Source organism: Asterias amurensis, chromosome 7 (genome assembly GCF_032118995.1).
Source record: "Asterias amurensis chromosome 7, ASM3211899v1".
Taxonomy (NCBI): Eukaryota; Metazoa; Echinodermata; class Asteroidea; order Forcipulatida; family Asteriidae; genus Asterias; species Asterias amurensis.
The window spans coordinates 2,822,088-2,844,913 of NC_092654.1; the positions used below are offsets into that span (position 1 = coordinate 2,822,088).

Sequence of the window (22,826 nt, forward strand, 5' to 3'; positions counted from 1 at the left end):
GAAGGTGATCCCCTGGCTGCCGCTTCCCAGATTATAACGTAAACTTAATGAGCTTGGTTGGGATCTCTGGCTACACGGCAGTTAACGGCTGTATGGTTTCTGACTGGCACCCCCGAACAAAGATATTGCCAAAAAAGGGATAGATAGCTCAGTTGCTACATGTAGAGATCATGCACATTAATCGTTGGTTCAAATCTTGCTCTCTATCTAGTAATTTTTCTTTGTTAAACTCCAAATCATATACAATAAAATTAATCTGTGAAAATTTAATTTCCAAAAGTGGTACCGTTTTTTTTCTTCCTTTAGATATCCCCCCACTCCAAAAAAGAAATTGTTTTCCTCCGTTTTGGTTTGCATATCGTGATTTGCTTATATTGGCCTGATGCCTATAGTGCTTTGGGAGAACACTGTTGCCAATACATTTGGCACAACATCTACAGTCCACATAGAATAGAACTGTTATCCTGCTAATTTGACATCAACATTATCAAATATACGGTGGCATGCGTTGGTAACTTTTATCAAACAGTAATTCTAAACAAGTACACAATGCAAAGGTACCAGCCATCATTTCCTGGAGACGTTTAAAATCTATGTTAGAGAAGAAGATCAAAGAGAAGTTAAAGTGCAAAGCAAAAGAAAAATTGGAGAGAAAGTACAGAACAATAACTCCTCACACAAAGCAAGCAGGAGAAACAGGAAAAGATACGTCTTCATAATAAATGGGGAGTTATTCTCAAACAGATTAATTTGTTTATCTCTAACAATCCGAAACTCTCCTTTTAAAAATAACTCATGAGTGAGAAAGTGTTAAGTTAGTGGTGATTTCCAAACTTAACTTGAATATGACATTTGCATTACATCTTCGTTATCAATATGAATTGAAAATGCATATTATATACAATAACGTATCCCACCAATCTCCAATTTAAATTGGTGAATTTGATCTTGCTTTTAGGGGTCATACAGAATAACTTAATACAGAACAGTCATTATACAAACTAAAGAATACATTGAATAAAAAAGTAGTGCCTCAAATGAACCAGACATTTTAGATCAAAGGTCTCCAACATCAGTAGTTTTCAGTGGCTTATCCTGATATGAACAACACACTTTGTATTTATTCAGGAATGAAAATGATGATCTTGCCCAGCTGGGTAAATTTTCTTCTTCTTTTGTGTTTGCTAATTTATAAATTGGTTTTAAATAAAACTGGACCTCGATTTTCAGTTATTTTCTTACGACCCATCCCACCCACCATTTCGCTTTAAAAAAATTAACGTTTTTTTGTTACATTGCCTATTCTGAATGTTACATCAACCCAATTTCACAAATTTAAAGCCTAAACCACTTTAGACGTTTCCCTTTTGACATTCCCTTATCAAGACAGAAGAATAAGGTTGATTGATAACAAGTATGTCGATCAATTGGGTTGGTAATCAAATAAACTAATTTGTCGTAAATTAAGTCTTGGTTCATGCACACTGCACACCAGAAATGTCATCAACTTAACGTTGTATAACGACTCTGCATCACATAAAAATGGACAAGTCCATTCTGACGATTAGTATGACAACAACAGTAAGGTGTAATAATTGCGGTTTTACGCACATACACCTATGTGTGTTAGCACTGTATACTCAGTACTTTCCCAAGCTCTGTGAGAGAACAAATCACAGGTTTTTTACTCCGATGGGATTCAAACCTACGACTACTGCAATTCAAGAGCAGTGTCTTACTAACTACATGTAGACCACTGAGATTGGCCAGTAGCTAGAGGCAAAGCTCCAAAAAATACTGAGTATACCGTGCTAAGACACTTTGGTGTAAATGGGTAAAACCGCAATTATTATTCTTTATCCTGATGCAAGTTCCATCTATTAAAAAAAAGGGTGCGTGCATATACTTAAAAACTCTATCTTCAGTACCTATCTCTAATATAAAAACAATTAAAATAATATATAATCAATTAGAACGACATGCTTGATTTGCCTTTTAAAACATCTGTCATGGAGGGATGGTCAGGCGAGAATAATAACTTGATCAACCTGGACGTTGGGAGTTTTACTTACAAGAGCGAAAAAGGACTCCTGATCTAGGTAAGAACGAGGGTAGCAAGAGTCCGAGGGCTGTCCCTTACAAGAGAGGAAGAAAGTGGAATAAGGAAGTGATGAAAGAGCTCGAGGCAAGTGAGATGAGGAGGGTGCTTGGGGAGGTTGTGATAGAGGGATATAAGACTGCTGGGTTGAAGGAGTTTGAGAAGACAGAACGCAGCTATCTCAAGATAGGGGGGTTGACGATTTGTTGGGCAATAGCCCCTACCTGTTGGAGGGGAGGAGGGTTAAGGTGGTGAGGACGTTATTGGGATTTATACTTTCTGATTTAACCACTTGAAATGTTCATCGAAGTGGGGTGTAGCACTTACATGGAAACAAAAACAAGGAACATAAGAAAAGCAGAAAAGCAAGTGAAAGCTACTCTAATTGAGAGGTGCAATTCGGTGTGCAATGACAGTGAGATAAGGACCAAGTTCGCACAAGGACTACTGTCGACCTAAGTTGGACTAAGTTAGTCTGAACTCTGTCTAGTCAACGATGAGGCGCCTTGATCGGTTGTCTGGAAAAATGCGCATTATAAATTTATATTATTATTATATATGCTAGTCAACTAATAGAACCAACCTATCAGGCATGGTCAAAGCACTGGTTATCGAAAGCCGTTTTCATAGCACAGTGCAAAGTGGACCAGTTTAATCAAAATAATAATGTAAGTTGACGGTTGCGTTGACATGACATGACTAGAGCCGTCCGCACAACACTTTCAGTGCGCATGCCCTTGTACTTTACCAACCACTAGTTAACCATTGGTCCTTGCGCGAACTTGCCCATGTTTGACACCAACTGCAAGCTAGTGTGTAGACTGCCTAAAGTCTCTCAGTGGTAACAACTTGAAAGACAAGTCACAAATGATGAAAGTCATCTTCATTCAAGTGGGAGGTGTTTAGTACAACATTTGAAATTCTCAAATAATGTGCACGTAATTCCTGAAGTACCACACAAAAGCAAATTGGTTTTGACAATTTAAAACTGTTTTTATTTTATTTTAGACTGGCTGGTACCAATGCACGGCTGCAGAAGACTTTCATTGCCCTGGCCGTAGCCCCATCAAAAGTTCCCAATAGATTTTAACATTTTTCAATGAAAGTGCCCTTTGCAAAATAAAAATGGCCTTGCCCTCTCGAGGATGAAATTCCTGGTCTGGGAAAGCTCCTATCTCTAAGGACCCAAAATAAAAAATAGCTCACGCCTTAGTGGTCCTTAAAAAATCCACAATCGGGGTTTGAGATTTTGCATGGTGGAAGTATAACTTACTTAACTAAGAGAGGTTTGCAGTAATACCGTTTGAATATCTCTTTTTGAGTAGTGAAGACTATCAGAGAATGCTGATCGTGTTCGATGCGTCGTTAACCACCGGTTCTTTCCAGAACCAACACTACTAAAAAGAGATATTCACACGGTGTTACCACAAACCTCTCTTTAGAAGAACTCTAAAGAACATCTGTTAGAATAATTTATGATCACTCGTAGTTCATTTCAAATCAACTTTTGCTGTAAATGTTCCAAGGAGATGATGGAAGATCAGGGATGTTTTGAGAGTTAAGATTGCATTCTTAACCCATTTTACATTCACGGCTGATTAAAACAGCATCCTGCTTTTCCTAATAACAGTTTAATTTCCAATAGTATTCTTCGAAAGCAACTTTACTGCAAACAATTTTTTATATATTATACTTCTAACTTCAGTTGCAGAATCAAAGAGAGATGAGATGACAAAATTGGGTAATTGAGGAGCTCAGTAGAGTGTAAGCCAATACATGGGGGCGGATCCAAATAATTAGAACATACACAAAAACGATGATTATTTCCTCCTTCTCCCTATTACTTGTCTCTCACGTAACCCTACCTTAAACTGCTTCGCAATGTCTCGGGATGAACGTTTTGCCAGGACCTGCATGTGACTTGACACCTGCTCAGATAAGAACGAAGATCAAAAAAAGACCCATGCAATTTTCTTATTTTACAAGCAAGCCCTACCTTGCATAAAGACTGAAGTTCCCTTGACTTTCTCCGAGCTAACACCTGTATATGGCTTGAAACCTGCGGGTAGTGTAGACAGTAGACACATTGGATGAAGGGTGGTCAGTGTCTGCGCCTTTTTGGGCGAGGGGCAATTCTTTTTTGGACCGACAGAATTTCCATGAAGAATTTTTCATTCATTTGTTTTTACAGTACATGTAGTTGTGTTACAAATTATTTGGAAAGCTATCATTCATTAAGCATGTCTGGTGTAAGTTAAATCAGAGGTCATTTCAGCAAGACATCTTAATTCTGATGTTAAAGAATCACATGCAAATAACATGGTGATTTGTTCTTGAATGTTTGTTGGAGATGGTGACTGCATGTTATAATTGTCTGCACGGTGTTTTTCCAAACTTATTCCCTGTGAATAGTTACTGAAAAATAAATCAATTTCCTGAAATATCTTGAGGAATATCCCACTTGTTTCCCTTTGCTGTAAAGAAAAATGTCGAAGTATTTTAAGAAGCTTTCTTTTACAATATGTAAAACTTCCTTTCAAGTATCTACATGTGTAGCTGGTCATGGTGCAAAGCTATACAATGTTGTTTTGCTATAGCAAATGAACATAGCAAAAGGTATGAACGAACATGGCAAAGATAATGCACTACCAAAATTATGCATTAATACTAGTTCGATAGTAATCAGTGTCTGTGAAATATTGAAATGAATAGATTCCAGAATAATTAGAGTGGTTTCTTCAACAAATAAAACCCACTTCTCTGTAAGTAGGTTATTTGAAATATATGTAGGTTGTTTTAAAAATTTGTAACAAATGCAGTTGTTGAAGTAAATGGTTGTGATGTTTGTAACTTTGTGTTGATCTCGACGTCAAACGAATCCTGCGGTAATGTTAATAGTAATCATGCTGGTACATTTATGTACTATGTCATTACCAACTGACACACATGCGGTGGTAAGTTTTATTCCGTACCTCAGTCAAAACCGGAGTACAATTTAGAAAAAACAGTTCTACCATGCTGATCGGAGACGCCGTAATACATAGTGCATTATTTGTATGAGTGCTTTCAAGATGAAATGTAACACAAACAGGCAAAATAAATAAAAACATCTGTCATGATGACTGTGTGAGGGGGGTAAAATAAAAATTCTGAAAAAGACAAATTTTTTTTTAATGTGGAGGGGTTGCCAAAAGTAAATAATGAGGGATCAAGCACAACGTGGTGTTAGCTCAGAGAAATGATGGAAACTAAAAACAAAACAATCAAATTATAAACGAACTGAACTGCTCATGCTTTAGAAATGCTAATAAATCTACAAAAATAAAATGATGGCTTCAGCTTTTTTATGTGCCTCGTAAAATAATCCTGAAAATCCTCGCAAAAAGTTTCCTTTTCTCATGTACACCACGTATAACTTCTACTCACATACAATTTGCACACACATGCAATGGATATTTGTACCCCATACAAGAAATAGAAACACAAACATAAAATGTATCCATTCCTTTTGGTTTCATTTTGAGTAAAAACTTGGCGGAAACAGGTTTTTTTTAAAGAAGGCAAATAAACCAGCTGATCTGAATTTTAAAAACAAACCAATCATACTCACAAAAAAAAAAGAATTTAATAAATAAATGAATATTTTATGAATAAAACTTCAACTTCATGTAAATATTTCAACAATTTAAAATTTACTCTTTGAAGGAGGTGTTCACCTTTAGGAATAAGCTGAATTTGGTGAGAAAATTTGAGGAGACCAAAGTGGCCAAAGAGACAAATATTTCAATTAGCCTGGTCTTGGGGCTTCTTGTGAATGTGAATTAGACTTTTTTTATGGAAGTTTTCTTTTCTCTGAAAAAGTAACCAAAGCAGCCATTGGCCTGGTCTTGGCCCTGATGTCCATACAAATTTGGATTGAACTTTCTGGAGATCAGCAGTTAATTACATGAAATAGATCGTATATGTTGGCAGTGGTTTGTTCAAGATTGTACTTAGGGAACTTCCAGGTTTTTATTTTAGTCAGGCACAGGTTTTGTGGATTAACCACTTATTTAGTTTAACAGGTTTCCAAGAAATTTACCATAAAAAAGTATCAGTTTAATCTGTGTCAAATAAAGGGTCGAAGATTGGTAAATACTCCAAAAATCTGATGACCGAAGCACTGCAGCTGTTGATAGTATAAACTATTGTAAAAAAGGATTCCCTTTTAGCTAGGTATTTATGGCTTGAATTGTTTTTAACCCATATGAATTCTGGATGGATTCGACAATCGTGTGAAAGTACGTGGGCGGTTTTCTCAGCAAGTAGACACCGCACTCATATAAAACTTTCACATGTAACTTCTACTGTATCTTTCTTTATAATCATGTCTACAAATCAGCACAAACCAATCTCTGACCCTGCCTTTACTTCCACTTTAGATTAATTTCATCTAATTTGCCCAAACCACTGATTTACACCAAAACAAATTTGAGTGAATTCCCAAAGGTGCATGCAACCTTTCAGAGTCAAACCAGCTTAAGTACACCAATATTTTAGTTATGGTTAACAAATACTTATCGTGCACACAAGAATATGACCTAACACTGACAGTGATCGAGTGTGGGATCTGGTAAGCAATGAGTGAGTGAATCTGACATATAGGCATGTAACACCGTTTTCATGATAGAGGGCTCACTTCATTATACACTATGGGTGCACCCCACTAAATAAGGAGAAATCAGAGTCTGGCTCATTATAATTTTGTTATAGACCCTCAAAATATTCTATGTTACACAGATTTGAGAGCCGCCCCCCCCCAAAAAAAAAAAAAAATGAAAAGAAAAGAAGGGAACTCAGTGTAAAAATAGGGCCCAATTGTGACCTGGGATTGTTGACTTCCAACTTGATGTATTGTGGATGATATTCGGCCCTAAAACATTTGTAGGGACATTTTTCAAGATTGATGCTCGAATGTTTGGACAATTCTTTTTAATTATACTGGTGTAGGGGTATTTTGGCTTCGAGAGGGGAATAACTTGACGGGCACAGTGACTCCCAATATCAAATTGAGCAGAGGATTCAAGTTCGAAAGTCAATGAATAATTGTCCCTTTACTGTAAAAATCTGTGAGACTTCCAAGTATTTTTTTGTGTATTTTTGAATATTTAGCATGTTGCTGTATGTGCTATGGGGAGTTTATTTCAGTGTGGTGCACCCTCATTCTGCATTCTGGCTAGGCTTGTCAAGGTCCTTGATATAATAACTTCATCATGACACAGGGAACTAGATTCTTGAAATTTTATATCTTATATATATGATTTCAAGAAGGGAAACGGGAAATGAGGGAAACATTACAATTTCAGGAAAAGGATATGAACATCTATAAGCCGCTTGGATCACATTTATTGTTTGTCTCTTTGTGCTTCTTGAACTAAAGGTGTACAAAACATTGTGTACATGTTCATCTGCTGTAGTTGCAGAAAGTACGCATTTAGAATTATTTCCAGTTAACAGGATTCAACTTAAACTTTAAGCCAGCATCGACAAATTTAATAATTTTCTTCCCAAGTGACTGTTTGGTGCATGTATTAAACAGGGCTTTTAAATAATAACTATTCAACAATTCTTTATTTGTTGCTACAGTTTGAAAGCGATGATTTAATAATGCTTTTAGGAAAAGCAGGATTATTCTAGAATGCTAAATATCCTTATTTTGTTGCTGCAATTTGAAAGGGAAGTTGAATGCTTTTGTGACAAGCAAATACATTCTAATCGTCAAGTTTTCAAGGATAATTTCAAATCGCTAAATAATTCATAATTATGTAGTGCTTCAGCTTACCTTGTGTTAAATCTTATTGAGAAACGACTCCCATTGAAGCAACAGAAGGAAGTAATTTTCCACGAATTTGATTTTGAGACCTGATATTTAGAATATTAGGTCTCAAAATCAAGCATCAGGTTTGTTATTTTATGCATATTTTATGCATGTCTTGAGATACACCAAGTGATAGTATCCAGTGTCTTTAAATCAACTTGCACAGAAAGAGACAAACAATAAATTTCACAATGCTCTGGATGAGGACATCATTTTCTATTTTTCAACTTTGTACTGAGCAAACGCTTTTAAATTTCTTAACTCTCTCATCTTACAAGACATTTTGATTTCTTGACATTTTTTAGTTTTCAGGAAGAGAAAGAAGTGAAGGCAAGTGACATGAGAGGGGACAATCTTACCTGTTTTCTTGTTCTTGTCTTGCCTGTTCTGAGTTTTATGTACCTTGCAATGAGTTCATTTCGACCTGCAGAGGAAAAAAGTGTGTCAAATACAAGTTATCCAGAAGAGTTTTACCCTGACAGACTGTGCCCTTTAGCTGAGACACGTAGACACATAGCCTGAATCCTCCTTTATTTCCTTCCAACTAAGAAAAAAGAAAAGTAAAAAACACTGAAATATGGCCCCAATCCTTCTGAATCCGCCTCCAATGCAATGTCCTAAAAACCAAAGTCCTGAATACCTCAAATATATATCGGCAAAGAGGATATACCGTATAAGGTTTTGGGCTTGTTTTAAAGACGACAAATGAAACCAATACTTATGTGATTCTCTACTTTAAAACAAGTTCCTGTTACAAGAAATTCACCTCCAAATGGATGATTTTAAAAACGTCATGAGAAGCACTCCATAATTGGTCTTGAAACTTAGCTTTTTGTAATCCTATCTAGAGTTACCAAGATGCATTTTGGTTCCATTAATTTTGTCTCTCAATCCTACATTTATTTTTCATCTTCCATTAAAATAATCTGCTTCACCTTACCCTAATGTTAAGGATGAAGCTTGTAGTGAAACCTATACCACCATCATCTGTCTTAACATTAGAATTCTCAACTTTGAGCATCTTAAAAGCGGAATAGATTTCTCCAAAGTTAAAGGTTTAATTGCAAATGACAGTGACACCTAAACTAACCATCATCTGTCTAAACACTTTTAAAAATTCTCCACTTTGAGCATCCACACTTTCAAGTGGAATGGATTCCAGAAAAGTTAAAAGTTTAATTGCAATCAAATCAATGCATTACATGAAGTTGTTGCTTCTAAATCTAATGGCCAGAGTTTAACAGGTACAAGTTGTAAACCAAACCACACACTTATGAAACAAAAAACTGGTTAGGAGAACATAAATTGTCCACTTTGAGCATCTTAAAAAAAAAAATCAAACAAAAAAATCAAGTGGAATGGATTCCTTTAAAGTGAAAAGTTTAATTGCAATCAAGGCATTAAATGACAGAGGCAGGGTGTTGCTTCTAATAGCCAGAGTTTAACAGGTTTATGTTGTAAACCCATACCAAAACTAACCACACACTTATGAAACCAAAAACCGGGTTGGTAGAATAATCTAACTTTGAGTGCAGGGTAAAGCGATCTTCTTTTAGCTCAAGATGACAATCTTATCATCGTTATGGGTGCCAGCAATATTTGGGTTGACAGGGAAATATTCAACAGCAGGCCTGATACTTCACAAAGGCAACGAAGGTGATTGCCTCCATGCCCCTTGGTCATTGCCTTGGTGCCCTTGAAATAATAAAATGTACATATTGGTGCCCTTAACCAAGGGGAAAATGCCTTGGTGCCCTTGCCCTTTCAAAAAAACGAAGCATACAGGCCTGAGACAGTGTGGATGGATTCACAAACTTTTAAATTTGTGTGACTGCCAGGAGTTTAGTAAACATAGAGACGCAAATTAACCACATCCTGTGGAAATGTCAAAGCTCTAACTTTAGGTGATCTCTTTTCGGACTTAGTCAATGCCAGATAGTGAAGAGTGGCCTTTGGGGGTTCGTAAAATATTGACTTTAAAAAGAAGGTGTACATTTGGTAATAACTCTTTATTGTAGTACATGTAGCAATACAAACTTTTGGTTAAAAACTACAGCAGCTCTCGATAGTATAAAGCCATTTGAGAAACATTTCACTTCGAATTAATGTGAAACATTTCTCAGATTGTGTATTTCAACTACAGATCATTCTTCTTGCGTGGACATAACTGCTCTGGGTTTCAGCGAAAAAAGATATCACAAACAGAAAGTGGCATTCAAATGATTGCCCCCCTCCAAACCCGATGTTAACATCATCTAAAGCATAATTCAATTCCCACACTGAGGCAACACAATCTTACTGGGGAAATACCTTTTTTTTTCAAGACAATTTTTTTCCAAATGCATTGGAAAATCAGAATCTCTGGGGTTATGTTTTAAGGGTATAATAACGAAGAGACCATGGTAGCTGGGTCATGGCCTCTCTACATGTAGTAAATGATATCATATATTTTTATTCCAAGTTTGCCCGAACAAGGCTACAAGAGGCAAACAGTTAAGATGTCATGAAAATGACTCCGGGGAGCTGAAGGTATGAATTGATATTCCTCCTAAAACAGTCTAGATTGTACATTGTGGGATGGAGGGAAACATGCACCAGGCAAGGAGCTCCAAAGAGATACAGTACGTGGAATAAAGCTCTTGAAATAGCTCTTTGTTCTACATCTCACCATTTACAGTAATTATTGCAATACTTGAATGGAAACCAGTTTTACCTAGCTTTTCCAATGAAAGTGCCTTTTTCAAAATGAAAATGGCCTTGCCCTCTCAAAGCTGAAATCTCAGACCTGAGTCATTTAAAGAAAAAATTTTCCCTAATTATCATCAACGTAGAGAACTTCAAACAATCAACAAGTGATATTAGCCACACCAGATCACTTCAAAGACCAGGGAAGAGGAAACTTGTTTATCACGACCTGTCACCTCGCTAAGGCATGACTGACGCTTCATCTCAACCTCACTGATTATCCCCGTTGTAAAACAGCAATCAGAGCCGACATCCCGGCACAAACTAATAAATGAATAACAGTGCCTCCTCCCGAAGCCCTGGTCAGCTGGGAATCCAATGAAAATATAGATTTATTAACTGTCATTTTGTAACCAAAGGTGATTCCTGCGCACTCCCTCCCTCCTGCAGTGATGGCTTGTTTGATTGTTCTAAACCAGCGTACAAAACCTGACTCCTAATGTCTCTCGAGACCACCCACAAGTTCCAGTTTTGACTGCGTGTGTGAGTGTTTTCATTACTGTATTAAATGACCATTGCTAATGTGTTAAATTTATGCAATATCAAGTAATAAACCACAAGGGAAAATGACTGGGTAAGTTTTTTAAATAGTTTGGGTTCGGACAAACTCAAACAGTTTATGCAATGACAGGCATATTTGCTCTGCAGTAGTAAAAACAAAAAACATAACTCGAAATTCATTGCAAATTTGTGACGTCAAAATTCGTATCACATTCGCATTCACATTTGCAGTAAGTATGAACCGAGGTTTAGTTTCTCTAATCTCAAAATGAAGACCTGCTCAAATTAAGGAAGTCGATGAAAAGTTACTTTTCCACGATAGGTGACTCTGACCAAATCATATTACCAAACGGAAATACAATAATTAATCTATGACGTACATAATATTTTAAATCCTCCAACTGGCAGAAGGGCACAGACCCAGGCTCGGCTTCTCAAATTTCCAGTTGCTACTTTTATGTGCCATGTATTTAATCACAAACCCACTTATAATGTGGCCACTTTCGACATTACAGACTCCAAACTCCATGCATGACCCAATTTGTGCAAAGTATCCGCTTCCCGATGGGAGACATAAATACATAATGTGTCAATCTCTGGTCTATCATTTCCGAGATAGATTCAGTCATGGTCAACGAAGGGTATCGACATGGCATTTCCCATGACATATCTAGGGGTTTCGTACTACCGAGACATAGAATGTACAGAGCGCAAAATAGCACCATTCCTGGATTGGGAACATAAAAACAGGGCTGGATCTCATAAAACATCTTTAAAGGCAGAGTGTACTTTTGGTAATTACTTGGCAAGTTAGTGACCATACAAACCTACATGGTAAAGATCACTGTCAGGGCTGTTGATATTATAAAACAATGTTAGATCCGACCCACCTTGAAGTAATGTAGTTTTAGACTAGCACTACTTTCGCTTAGTGAATCGAGGGAACTTCTCGTTATTAACTTCACTACCACAGAGTAAGTTCCTAATTGGTCTCAGAGACAAGTTCTCAAAAGAACCTATCTACGGTATCCAGCAGGTAGATATAATAAAATGGTGTTACCACAAACAAAATATTTAATACAAAGACAATATTGCTAGCCTAATCCAGACTGAACTAAACAGAAAGTGCATCCATACGTCATTTACACTACAGTCTACTCATCAACCAAACCACGAACATTACACCCGGATAAGAAGATCCACCTCGATGACAAATCTTACGCACCCCACATTTCAATTAGCAGCATGGAATGAGCCATGGAGAAACAGCTCGCCACCTTCAAATCTAGCTGCTCACAAAGAACAGGTCCGCCTCGTGATGACATAAATTGCTGCTCGGTTCTGGGTAGCCATGTGCTTCCATATAATACTAGACCTAAATTGGCGATTTCATCACTATACTCTGGAGGATGCCTTTTGATGATGTAGTAAACATTGGCCACCAGCGAGGCCGAATCTGTCCGCCCAGCATGTCTCATAATGAGATTTTACAGACAGACAACACAAACCTAACCTATTTATCTAACAGTCATTTCTTTGTTACAAGAACGTGACTTTTGGTTTTCTCAACGGAATATCAAAAAAAAAAAAAAAAAAAAAAAAAGATACTCCGTACTTAATCTGAAGGACATTAGAATTTCAAATCAGAAGTATACAAATCTTCTTATATCACAAGTCACTATCTAGCCCTGGGGGCTTCAATGAAGTACGAATAGTACAATATTGTATTATTTATACAATGCCATCCTAGACAATCAAGGATCTCCAAAGATTTTGTCCAAACTGTTGGGCATTCTGGACCCAAATTTGGAAAGTTTGGCCTTACCATGATGAATTGAAACTAGGTCCTTTACGCCAAGAAGTCCCTGTTTAGTTGGATGTCTTTTGAGTATTGCTCTTCGAGATCCCAAAACAGTTCATTCAATGTATTATTTGTTTTCTTTTAAATGGCAAATGTAAACTAATAAGTATTTTTCTAAATTAATTTGTCACAATTTTTTTAACTGATTCAGAAGGCTAAACAAATTGTTGAAGACTATAAAATAAAAAAGACAGAACTATTCACCATTTTGAAACAAGGCACACGAGTTCGTCTAGGAAACCTAATAAAAACCTTTCAAACATTGCTTAATAATTGAAACCGAAAAAACTGCACCATGAGACTCAAGCCTGACTATAATACAAGAGTATTCAGTGCAATTAACAAGGGGTTATAGATACCCAACAAGTTTCAATATATATACACGTAATTCTCCAGGGGTCCCCCGACAGCAAGTTACACAAGGCGGTATGTGTGGTGCCAGTATTTTTTATCAAGTCGCCCCACAAAAACTGACTTAAGACCTGTAGGGGTAAAACTATCTACCTGTGGCTATCCTGAGACCAGGCAAGCAATAAAACCTTCTGATGACAGGAGGTGTAAAGTAACTGATGACTGACAGTTAGACAGTTGGGGATCAGGTCCGCAAATGAAGAAACAGATGCGATCCTTTTCCAGATGGGAGAAGCAGAGGTATTCCCTCCATTCAGTTCCCTCAAGATCACAACCAGGCAGGCCTGGGGTCATGACATTATTAAAGTAAGCAACTTTGGCTTATTTTTATCGGTACACCCCATTTGCAAAGTCCATTTTGTCAACGGACTGTTATTCCCTAGACCCCCTTACCTTCATTGCTAAGATTTGTTCAAATTTGATGTTTTTTTTTCGCCGACTGCACATTGTTCTGGTTGACTAAAATAAAAACGTAGGTCAGGAGATGAGGTTTGCTCTGTTATAATATCACATCACAAAAGGAACCCAACCTTTTCAAAGGACCTACACACTACATCAGGAAAATAAATAAAACCGAAGTCTGGGGAAATCTGTTGCAATTGACTTTAAAAAACCACAGCCTCAATTTAGTCACTGGAGATGTTGAGTTCATTTTTACAAATACAGAGAGTAGCAAAAGTAAACTGCCACACACATCAACAATCTTACCAGGGACCCTCATTGCAACCTACATGTATGTTCATCTAATAAACTTTTCCTCCACATTCCCAAAAGAAACTTTAACAAATATGGCTGCTGTGATTTTTCCAGGGCGGCATCCATATTACGGAATGTTAAAAACTTCAAAGCCAAATGCAAACATTTTCAAGAAGGGACTCTAAAACTCATTTACAATGAAAAATCATTTTCTGCTTCATAAATTAATAATTTGTCTTTGTCCAACCCCAAATCACTAAAAGTTCCCCCAGTCAGTTTCCCTTGTGGTTTATTGTTTCATAAAACATTTTTCAAAGCACCTCAAAATTTTGTTATGGATATCAGTGCTACGCAAATTGTTTTGATTGATTGACTGATTGACTTATTGGTTGATAATGTAGAAAACAGACACAGCGCTTAAATTTTGAAAGGACAAGGGCACAAAGGCATTTCCTCCTTGGTAAAAGGCGCCTACATACTACATGTGTCTGTTAGGAAATTGTAAATTTATATAGCAACAATTCAAACTGGAGCACCAAGGCAAATGACCAGGGGCAACAAAGACAAAGGCCTCAACTGCCTTCGTGAAATATCAGGCCTGAGAATTGTTTTTCTTCTTCAATTTTTACAAATTTGTATTTCACATTTGTGTACCCAAGACTCTCTTTCCCCGCTGGTGATATTTATCTTTGTCATGAATAACCATCAAGCAATATAATCATGGTGCATGGAAAAAAAGCACAAGTCGCTTCATGCGTTCAAGTGCGCATCTACAACCCCACTCTGATTGGCTATTAACAAGACCTAGGTGCGGTAGCATCAATCACCTACAGTTGGAAATGAAATCCTGCCACAGTAGTCTCCCTGGAATGTCGCTTGATTAATTTTTCGGTTGTTTCCCCGATCGCGGCATTCCATCTTCGCTTTGTCTTAGGGCCAGGCCACTTCAAATTAAAGGGGACTGTGCTAATTTCCAAACATAAAAGTCGCAAGTAGTATGAATCAAGTTGTTGGTGAACTTCTTGGGAGTACTGCCCTTTATGATGAGTATTTCAATGCCAAGTGCAGTTAGTGCACTGTGACCCGTTTCGTGGGATTGTGTAAAGTTTTGCCTGCTGGACTTGTCATATTTTGTGATGTTTTCATTTGGACACCCAAGGCTTGATGAAGCCCAGCTGTATGGTTATTGGCATATCATCATCATTGTAGCTTAGATCATCCAAAGAACAATGCGGACAATGATGCTCAGTGCTTGGTTTTGTGTGTGTTTTTTTTTTTTTTTGGGGGGGGGGGGAGGGGAGAATCCACAGGACCTCAGGACTCATCTGTAGCTCCAAATATTTAATGTAGAAGTTTTTTTTAAAACAAGACTTGATGCAATGGAGAAATAAACTTGCTGACAGTGCACAGTTAAACAATCATGCACTTAACTGTTTTTTATTCGAACAAGCACCAAGTCTTGTGAGAGCAGATTGATCTAATCTTGTCTTTCATATATACAATGTACTTTGTTTCTCAACAGAATTGAAAGGTGTGTATAAGACCCAAAAGTCAACATCTGAACCTAAATTATAATTTGTTCTTGTGTAAGATATTACTCAGTGCGGTTGTTTTTTTTTGTAAGGTTTTCAGTTAACACTCTAGAGTAAAATTCAAGCTCTTCTGTTCATGACTGGCTTCCACATAATGAGGCCATATTACATGGAGAATGTGGCTATGGCTATATCACCACATCACCGTGCATTGAAGTATTATAGGGCATCCATAGCAACAACCTTAGCAACAGCTGTAGCCGTAGCTTTAGTAGTAACTTTTGATGATATGGCCTCACTCATACACACTCAAAATTTAATCACAGAGAAGTTTCACAGGTATTTTAAGTGCAAACGAAACTACCCTGCTTCCCCTTAAAATGAAAATTAATGAAGACAAAAGTCTACAGTGGTCCGGAAGAGCTTCATAGAAAGCAGTCCCTCATTTCTATCACGGTTCATCTCATGACACAAAGTGCCAAAAAAAGGAAAACATTCAGCGTTTTATTTGCTGTAAAAAGCACAGCTCAATGTACACAAATAACACCATGCATATATCACGATCTTACTTCCCTTCCATGGATCACAATCAGTGAGAGATTATGATTATTATTTTGTCATGAGATGTTTGTGGCACTGTGCACAGGTACATGCTCCGCTCCAGAGCGGCCGCTCCAGAGTGGCCGAGGGTTAATTAAAAAGGAAGACAGAACCAGTCTGGCATTCCATACATTCCAGCTCCTGGCAATGAGCCATCTCAGCCAGTCTAACGCTAATGGCTCTGCTGTTTGTTTATCATGGACAAAGAGACATCCCTAACTACACTCCTCTCAGATTTATACTTGCCCATTTATTTTTTAATGGGATTTCGGATTATTAGTCCCTTATTGTTGTGTGCGTGTGCTGGTCAGTGATTAATAGTACTGTCAAACTTGAAACCAAAAAATGCTTATCCCGTGACTTGATGGATTATACACTTTTACATGTAGAAGAACAATTAGCACTATAAATAGACAATGTGAAGTGAACAAGGACCAACTTCATAAAGCTGTAGTTTTAAGCAGAAAATACTACTGAGCAAGTTTCTATGCTAAGCAAAAAATAAAGGGGCATCAGTCACAACATAGAGTAAGGACAGAGCTCCTTACTCTATGGTCACAACAATCAAGCTTAATGAAATTTTAACTTTTACATGTTTCTGCTAAGCATTTAGTAACACTATTGTGTGTTTTTGAGCTTACATGCCTCAAAAGTACCTCAGCACAACCAAATATTGCTTACAAATGTTCTGGTGAGCACAGATGGTTTTATTTGACATGGTATAAAATAACACGATGTCGAAATGTACATCTGTGACTGAGTATCTTGCTCAATTTTGCTCAGCAGAAGAATTTTAAGCAGTATATTTCTGCTGAAACAGCTCTTTGAAATTTGGCTCAGTACCAATTATTAATATTATTAGTGTTTTGTCATGTACTGCTATTATATATAAGGACATTCTATTGGACACACAGTGTGCAAGCTCAGCTTTCATCCATGGCCACATCTTGCTATCCATTTCCACGATCATAAACACAATTTGGACGGGCCGTCACGTTACAACAAAAAAGGCATCAAACCAATCACAACTTGACGAAGATGCTCAACGTTAAAATAACTCATCATAATTTATGATACTCTATATCAACGTTTCTCTTTACTGTGTACAAGGCAGCATTGTTTATCTCTCAAATCACACTACAGCTACTCAACCTTGCACTTTATGATTCATAATAATTACCAGCAGACCTGTTTATTTATTTTCATCATCATTTAGCAGTCACAACTGAGATTTCATTCACACCAACAAGCCAGAGGCATTTACCTCGCATCATCATTCAAATGTAAACAAGAATTGAAAATCAGAGAAAATGAAGGTTAAAAGATTATTTTTCATGACCGAGTAACAAGTTCTATCAATGGGCAAGTTGAGTAAAAATTATGACTTGACTTTAAAGGCAGTGGACACTATTGGTAATTGTAAAAGACTAGTCTTCACAGTTGGTGTATCTCAACATAATGCGTAAAATAACAAACCTGTGAAAATTTCGGCTCAATCGGTCATCGAAGTTGGGAGATAATAATGAAAGAAAAAATTACCCTTGTCACACGAAGTTGTGTGCTTTCAGATGCTTGATTTCGAGACCTCAAATTCTAAACTTGAGGTCTCGAAATCATATTCGTGGAAAATTACTTCTTTCTCGAAAACTACGTCACTTCAGAGGGAGCTGTTTCTCACATTGTTTTATACTATCAACCTCTCCCCATTACTTGTGATCAAGAAAGGCTTAATGATGATAATTATTTTGAGTAATTACCAATAGTGTCCACTGCCTTTAACAAAGGGTTAATTTTTGTGTTCTTTCCAAACCTTAGGTCCGATGCATTCATTTGAACAAGAGGAAAACAAGAAGCCTGCCAAACAATAAAAGATTGGAGTCAGGTTTCCCTTGAATAATTCTCTGGGGATTTCCCTCCAACATCTAAAAGTAAAAACTGAAACTTCCTTCCTCGTCTTCTCTCCATTGGGATCTTGGCTACAGCAGATATTAAGTTTGCTTTTCTGAGAGACCTTGGCTTCACAACCAGTTAAAAAAAAAAATGAAATGAATGAAGTAATATCGAGACTGTTTGTAGCTCCACCACCTTGCAGCATCGGATAACATCTCATCATCACAAAACCCTTCGCTCCACCAGGGATCAAATTCTATGAATACTTAACCTGCGGGGTTAAACGAAGGCAGAGAGATCTAGGGGGGAAGTCAATGCCGGGCCAATCCCCTCGTGGCCAGTCTCCAACAAGCACCTATCTTCCGGTCATAATCTTTCCCTCCCATTTAGCTACATGTACATACACACAACCCCTGTCATCCATCAAACCCGTCCATCCTTTCTTCGACTACTACAACACAGTATCCTGTTCCTTTGTCTGACGGCATTCCAACCTGATGGTTACCGTGGCAACCTTTTACAGAAATTTTCAACAGGTACGAAGCGAGGGAGGGGATTTGAGTGAGGCAGCTTCGATAAAGAGTAGAGTACTCTCTAGGTCTCATTGTATACGCCAGGAAGTAATAACGGAATTGAACGGGGAAGCACGTATACCGTGATTTTCAGATCATGGTCTGACATAATTTGTTTTCTTTTGTACACAGTGGTCAAGTTAACGAAGACGACTTTTGGCGATACTGTCAAAGGTTGTAAGAAAGCTTCTATTGACCAACTGTCTCAAACTGACCCGATTACTTATCGTTCATATTGCTTTCACGAGTGAAATGAACCACCTCTGCACAAAAACAGTTTACATAATTGAAAGGTTCACGGATGATAACATGATAAGTACATTGTACAGTGTTTGTACTACGGATCGCTATATACTTTTAGCTTCATTACAATTACGTCAAATAAAAATACAGACTTTGGCGTCTATAGGACAGGCAATGGTCACAACCGCAGGCTAGCACCGCCAACAAATATTGACCCAAGTTGTTACAAATGCATTTTAATATCACAAGCCATTAAGGGAGGGGAGGACAATGTCCACAAAGGGTTATAATATCTAATGCGACAAGAATTTTCAAGACCTGCAAAGTGCATCCGTAAATATTGCATTTCTAATCAACTCGGATACATCTCTGGACAGATAATATACGAAATGTCTGATGGGTAGTCAAAACAAAGCGTGCATCGCTGCCAAAAAGAATGTTAATGTACGTAGATTGATATTTCAAAACAACAATTTTGTCTAGCCGACATACAAGAAGCATTGAAGGGGAAAACCTTATTGACAAATCTCCAGGTTACTAAGTAACTTTTTCCAAAATAAATTTCTTCTTGGGCACTTTCACACTGTCTCCCTGGGCAAAACACTAGATGCGTTCAACACAATCCCACACCATATGGAACATTGAACTCTGATAATGGATATGCATGACCCCTTGCAAAGCAACATAATTGCTTTACAATTTCTGTGTCTGATTCATTCAAAATCTGGCCCAAAACTAGGGATTCTGGTTAATTGGCTATTTGGAGAACTCTCTCATAGGGTCTGTCAGGTTTGGTATTTTGAAACTCCCTTTTTAAAATATGAAACATAAATCAATGGTAGATGTGTAGACTTGAATTATATTTATTTAAAAGTGAAAGAATTTATTTTATTTTCCCCAAAAACAAATTAGACCTTGCTAGTTTGTTTTAAAAACAGAAAGGTGTGTTTGAAAAGAATTCTTTCTGAATAGGGTCCAGGACACATTTGGGTGACTAGTCTGAAAGTGCTCGCCTATCACCAATGTGGCCCTGGTTTGATTTCCAGCAAGGGCCATTATGAGCACAGTTAGTTGTGCATCAGTTTTCTCCTGTAATGCCCCAAGGGTTTTTTCTCAAAGCCCACTAGTTTTTCTCCCTCCAGGAAAATGAAACACTTTCGATATCTGGCTGTGGTCCATGGTCAAATATGGGTTGGTGTGCCTGGCTGCCAAATGAGCCCTTGCATGCCCTGAGGCTTGACACGTTGTAGACGTGTCCTTCGCAAAACAGCTTCTCAGCTGTGAATGAGGACGTTTGGTTTGCCAAAATAAAATAATTATTCTTTGACCCTCCTTCTCATTCAAAAACTATCATTCAAAAACTTCTCATTCAAAAACTAAATCTACTTTTACTTTCAGAAGATGCACTAAGGTATTTTGTATTCATTCCAAGTCCACACTTTTCAAAGCTCTTCTCAAAATAACATTCAGGTTGGTAAAAGTAGAAAGACGAAACCACAAACTTCAAAATACTTGAAGTTATTTTTTAATTGAGCCAAGCTCTGCTCTAGCATCAATCAATAGGCATCACACAACCAAGGTAAACATTTTTTGTTTGGAGCACCCCAGCAGGATAAACAAAACAATCTCAAAACACATTACCATCCACACAAAGTAATTGTCACTGCTAAGAATCAGCAACAAAAGAACACAACAACCGCCAAGACCATAAAAGCTGACACCAGTACTACAGACTGGTAGTTTTATTTACTCTAACAATCGATTCAATAAAAAAGTTATATTGACACAGACACGTACAAAGCGCCAACTCAAGCTTGCTTTTTTTTCTCAACGGTTGATGTTTACCAACCCACTTTCAACACCATAGGAGAAGGGCCTGGAAGATAATATGTGACAAATTGGTCCCAACTTTGCTGGTAGATATCGGCTATACTATTTCCCAATAGGGACGATAACGAGACACTTTCACTTAGAAGCTTTTTATACAGTTTTTTTTCATGTTGTACGTCAGCGTGTACACATCGCTTACACATCGCTTATAGATAGATGTAGTGCCTGTGATAAACCAACCAGCAATTCCACCGTTTCTTATCGCAATTTTTTTTCCCTCTTTTCTTTTCAGGTCATCACTTAATATCCAAGCTGAAATTGTATTTCTTTCTAGGTTGCTGATTATCAAGCTCTTGGCCAAATTTCATAAAGTTTTTAAGCAGACAATGTTGCTGAACAAACTGAGCAGGGAACCAGCTTTTTGAGCAATGAACTTCTATTCAATTTAACTGGTAACATTCATGTACTTTTAAAGGCAGTGGACACTATTGGTAATTACTCAAAATAATTATTAGCATAAAACCTTTCTTGGTGACAAGTGATGGGGAGAGGTTGATGGTATAAAACATTGTGAGAAACAGCTCCCTCTGAAGTGCCATAGTTTTCGAGAAAGAATTTATTTTCCACAAATTTGATTTCGAGACCTCAGATTTAGAACTTGAGGTCTCGAAATCAAGCATCTAAACGCACACAACTTCGTGTGACAAGGGTGTTTTTTTCTTTCATTATTATCTTGCAAGTTCGATGACCGATTGAGCTCAAATTTTCACAGGTTTGTTATTTTATGCGTATGTTGAGATACATCAACTGTGGAGGCTAGTCTTTGACAATTACCAATAGTGTCCACTGCCTTTAAGTAAGATTTGCCAGTGCAGGGATTAAATTTGGGGTAAAATTTCACAAGACCAGAGAGCTTGTAGCTCAAATTTGTTACCAGGCTGGCCAGAATTTATTTTACTAGAGCAAAGAACTTTCTCAAAGTTCATCGTGTAAACTATTTTCATACGAACAAGCACTGTAGAAGATTTCTTTCTTTCGAGTTGGTTTGAAATACTTTTAATACTTTGAATATTATTGAACAGTACAGAACATAACTTACATGTTTCTTCTATTGACCCCTTGCACGCGCATCACGCACGGCGACCAATGCCACGCTCACCATGTTGGTGGGCAGTTAGGTTTACGTGTATTAACGTCGCGTTGTCTAAAATGCACACTTTACTGCATAACGCGCAGCATAGAGTTGTATATGAAAACGCACAGTGAAATTGCCCACCAGTATGGCGCATTCAAGATTTTTCTGCTGATGATGTCAGGTGAAATGGGTCAATTATAGTGCTGTTTTGTTGTATTGAAATATAAAAAAAACAAGAGTGGGAAAAACCACGGAACTTGTCAAGTCATTGAGTTAACACAAAAATCACTGGCATCTGGCCTGCAGTTCAGTGTGACATTAAAGCCCTGCTGTGTGCTAAACAGCTTTACCAAACAGGACGCCTTCAATGGTCACCTGTTAAAATTAAAATTTCTAGCTGAGTTTTAATCAAAACCCCATGTAACAATCTCTAAATTAAGTGTTTATGGCATGACAGCACGTACATGTTTGCAAAAATGCAAAGTAGTAAATTTTAAAAACAAAGTTCTATAGTTGGAGTTACATAGGTTGAAAAATATTATGAGGGAATTTTGCATGATCCTCAGCTTTTTGCGCTCTACCATTTGGTCAGAGAATCAACAAAAAGAAAAGAAAACGACAGAATTCTTCTGCACTAAATGGAATAATGCAACAAATAGGTAATGACCTGGGCCCAATTTCATAAAGCCTGTAAGCACGAAAACTTGCTTAGCGGTTACCAGCCAAAATTAAATTTAGTTTACAATGTTGTGACTGGTGTCCCACTCAATTTTTGCTTAGCAAAGAATTTTGTCAAGCAGTATTTTCTGCTTAACAGCTTTATGAAATTTGGTTTCGATGTTTGGACCCTAGCAG

At 37.4% G+C, this 22,826-nt stretch overlaps 1 protein-coding gene across 5 annotated transcripts in view; it reads right to left on the reverse strand.

Annotated features, from left to right (window-relative positions):
* Positions 1-22,826, reverse strand: part of LOC139939304 (transcriptional enhancer factor TEF-1-like) — a 41,486-nt gene that overhangs the window by 12,698 nt on the left and 5,962 nt on the right. For 2 of the 5 annotated variants that reach the window (XM_071935074.1, XM_071935073.1), the window contains exons 3-5: positions 8,315-8,379; positions 4,095-4,157; positions 2,073-2,135 (exon numbers count right to left, since the gene is read on the reverse strand). In XM_071935074.1, the coding sequence (XP_071791175.1) occupies positions 2,073-2,135; positions 4,095-4,157; positions 8,315-8,379 (191 nt within the window). Of the gene's footprint in view, positions 1-2,072; positions 2,136-3,963; positions 4,027-4,094; positions 4,158-8,314; positions 8,380-22,826 lie in introns of all 5 variants that reach the window. The other 3 variants (XM_071935077.1, XM_071935076.1, XM_071935075.1) reach the window with 2 other exon arrangements.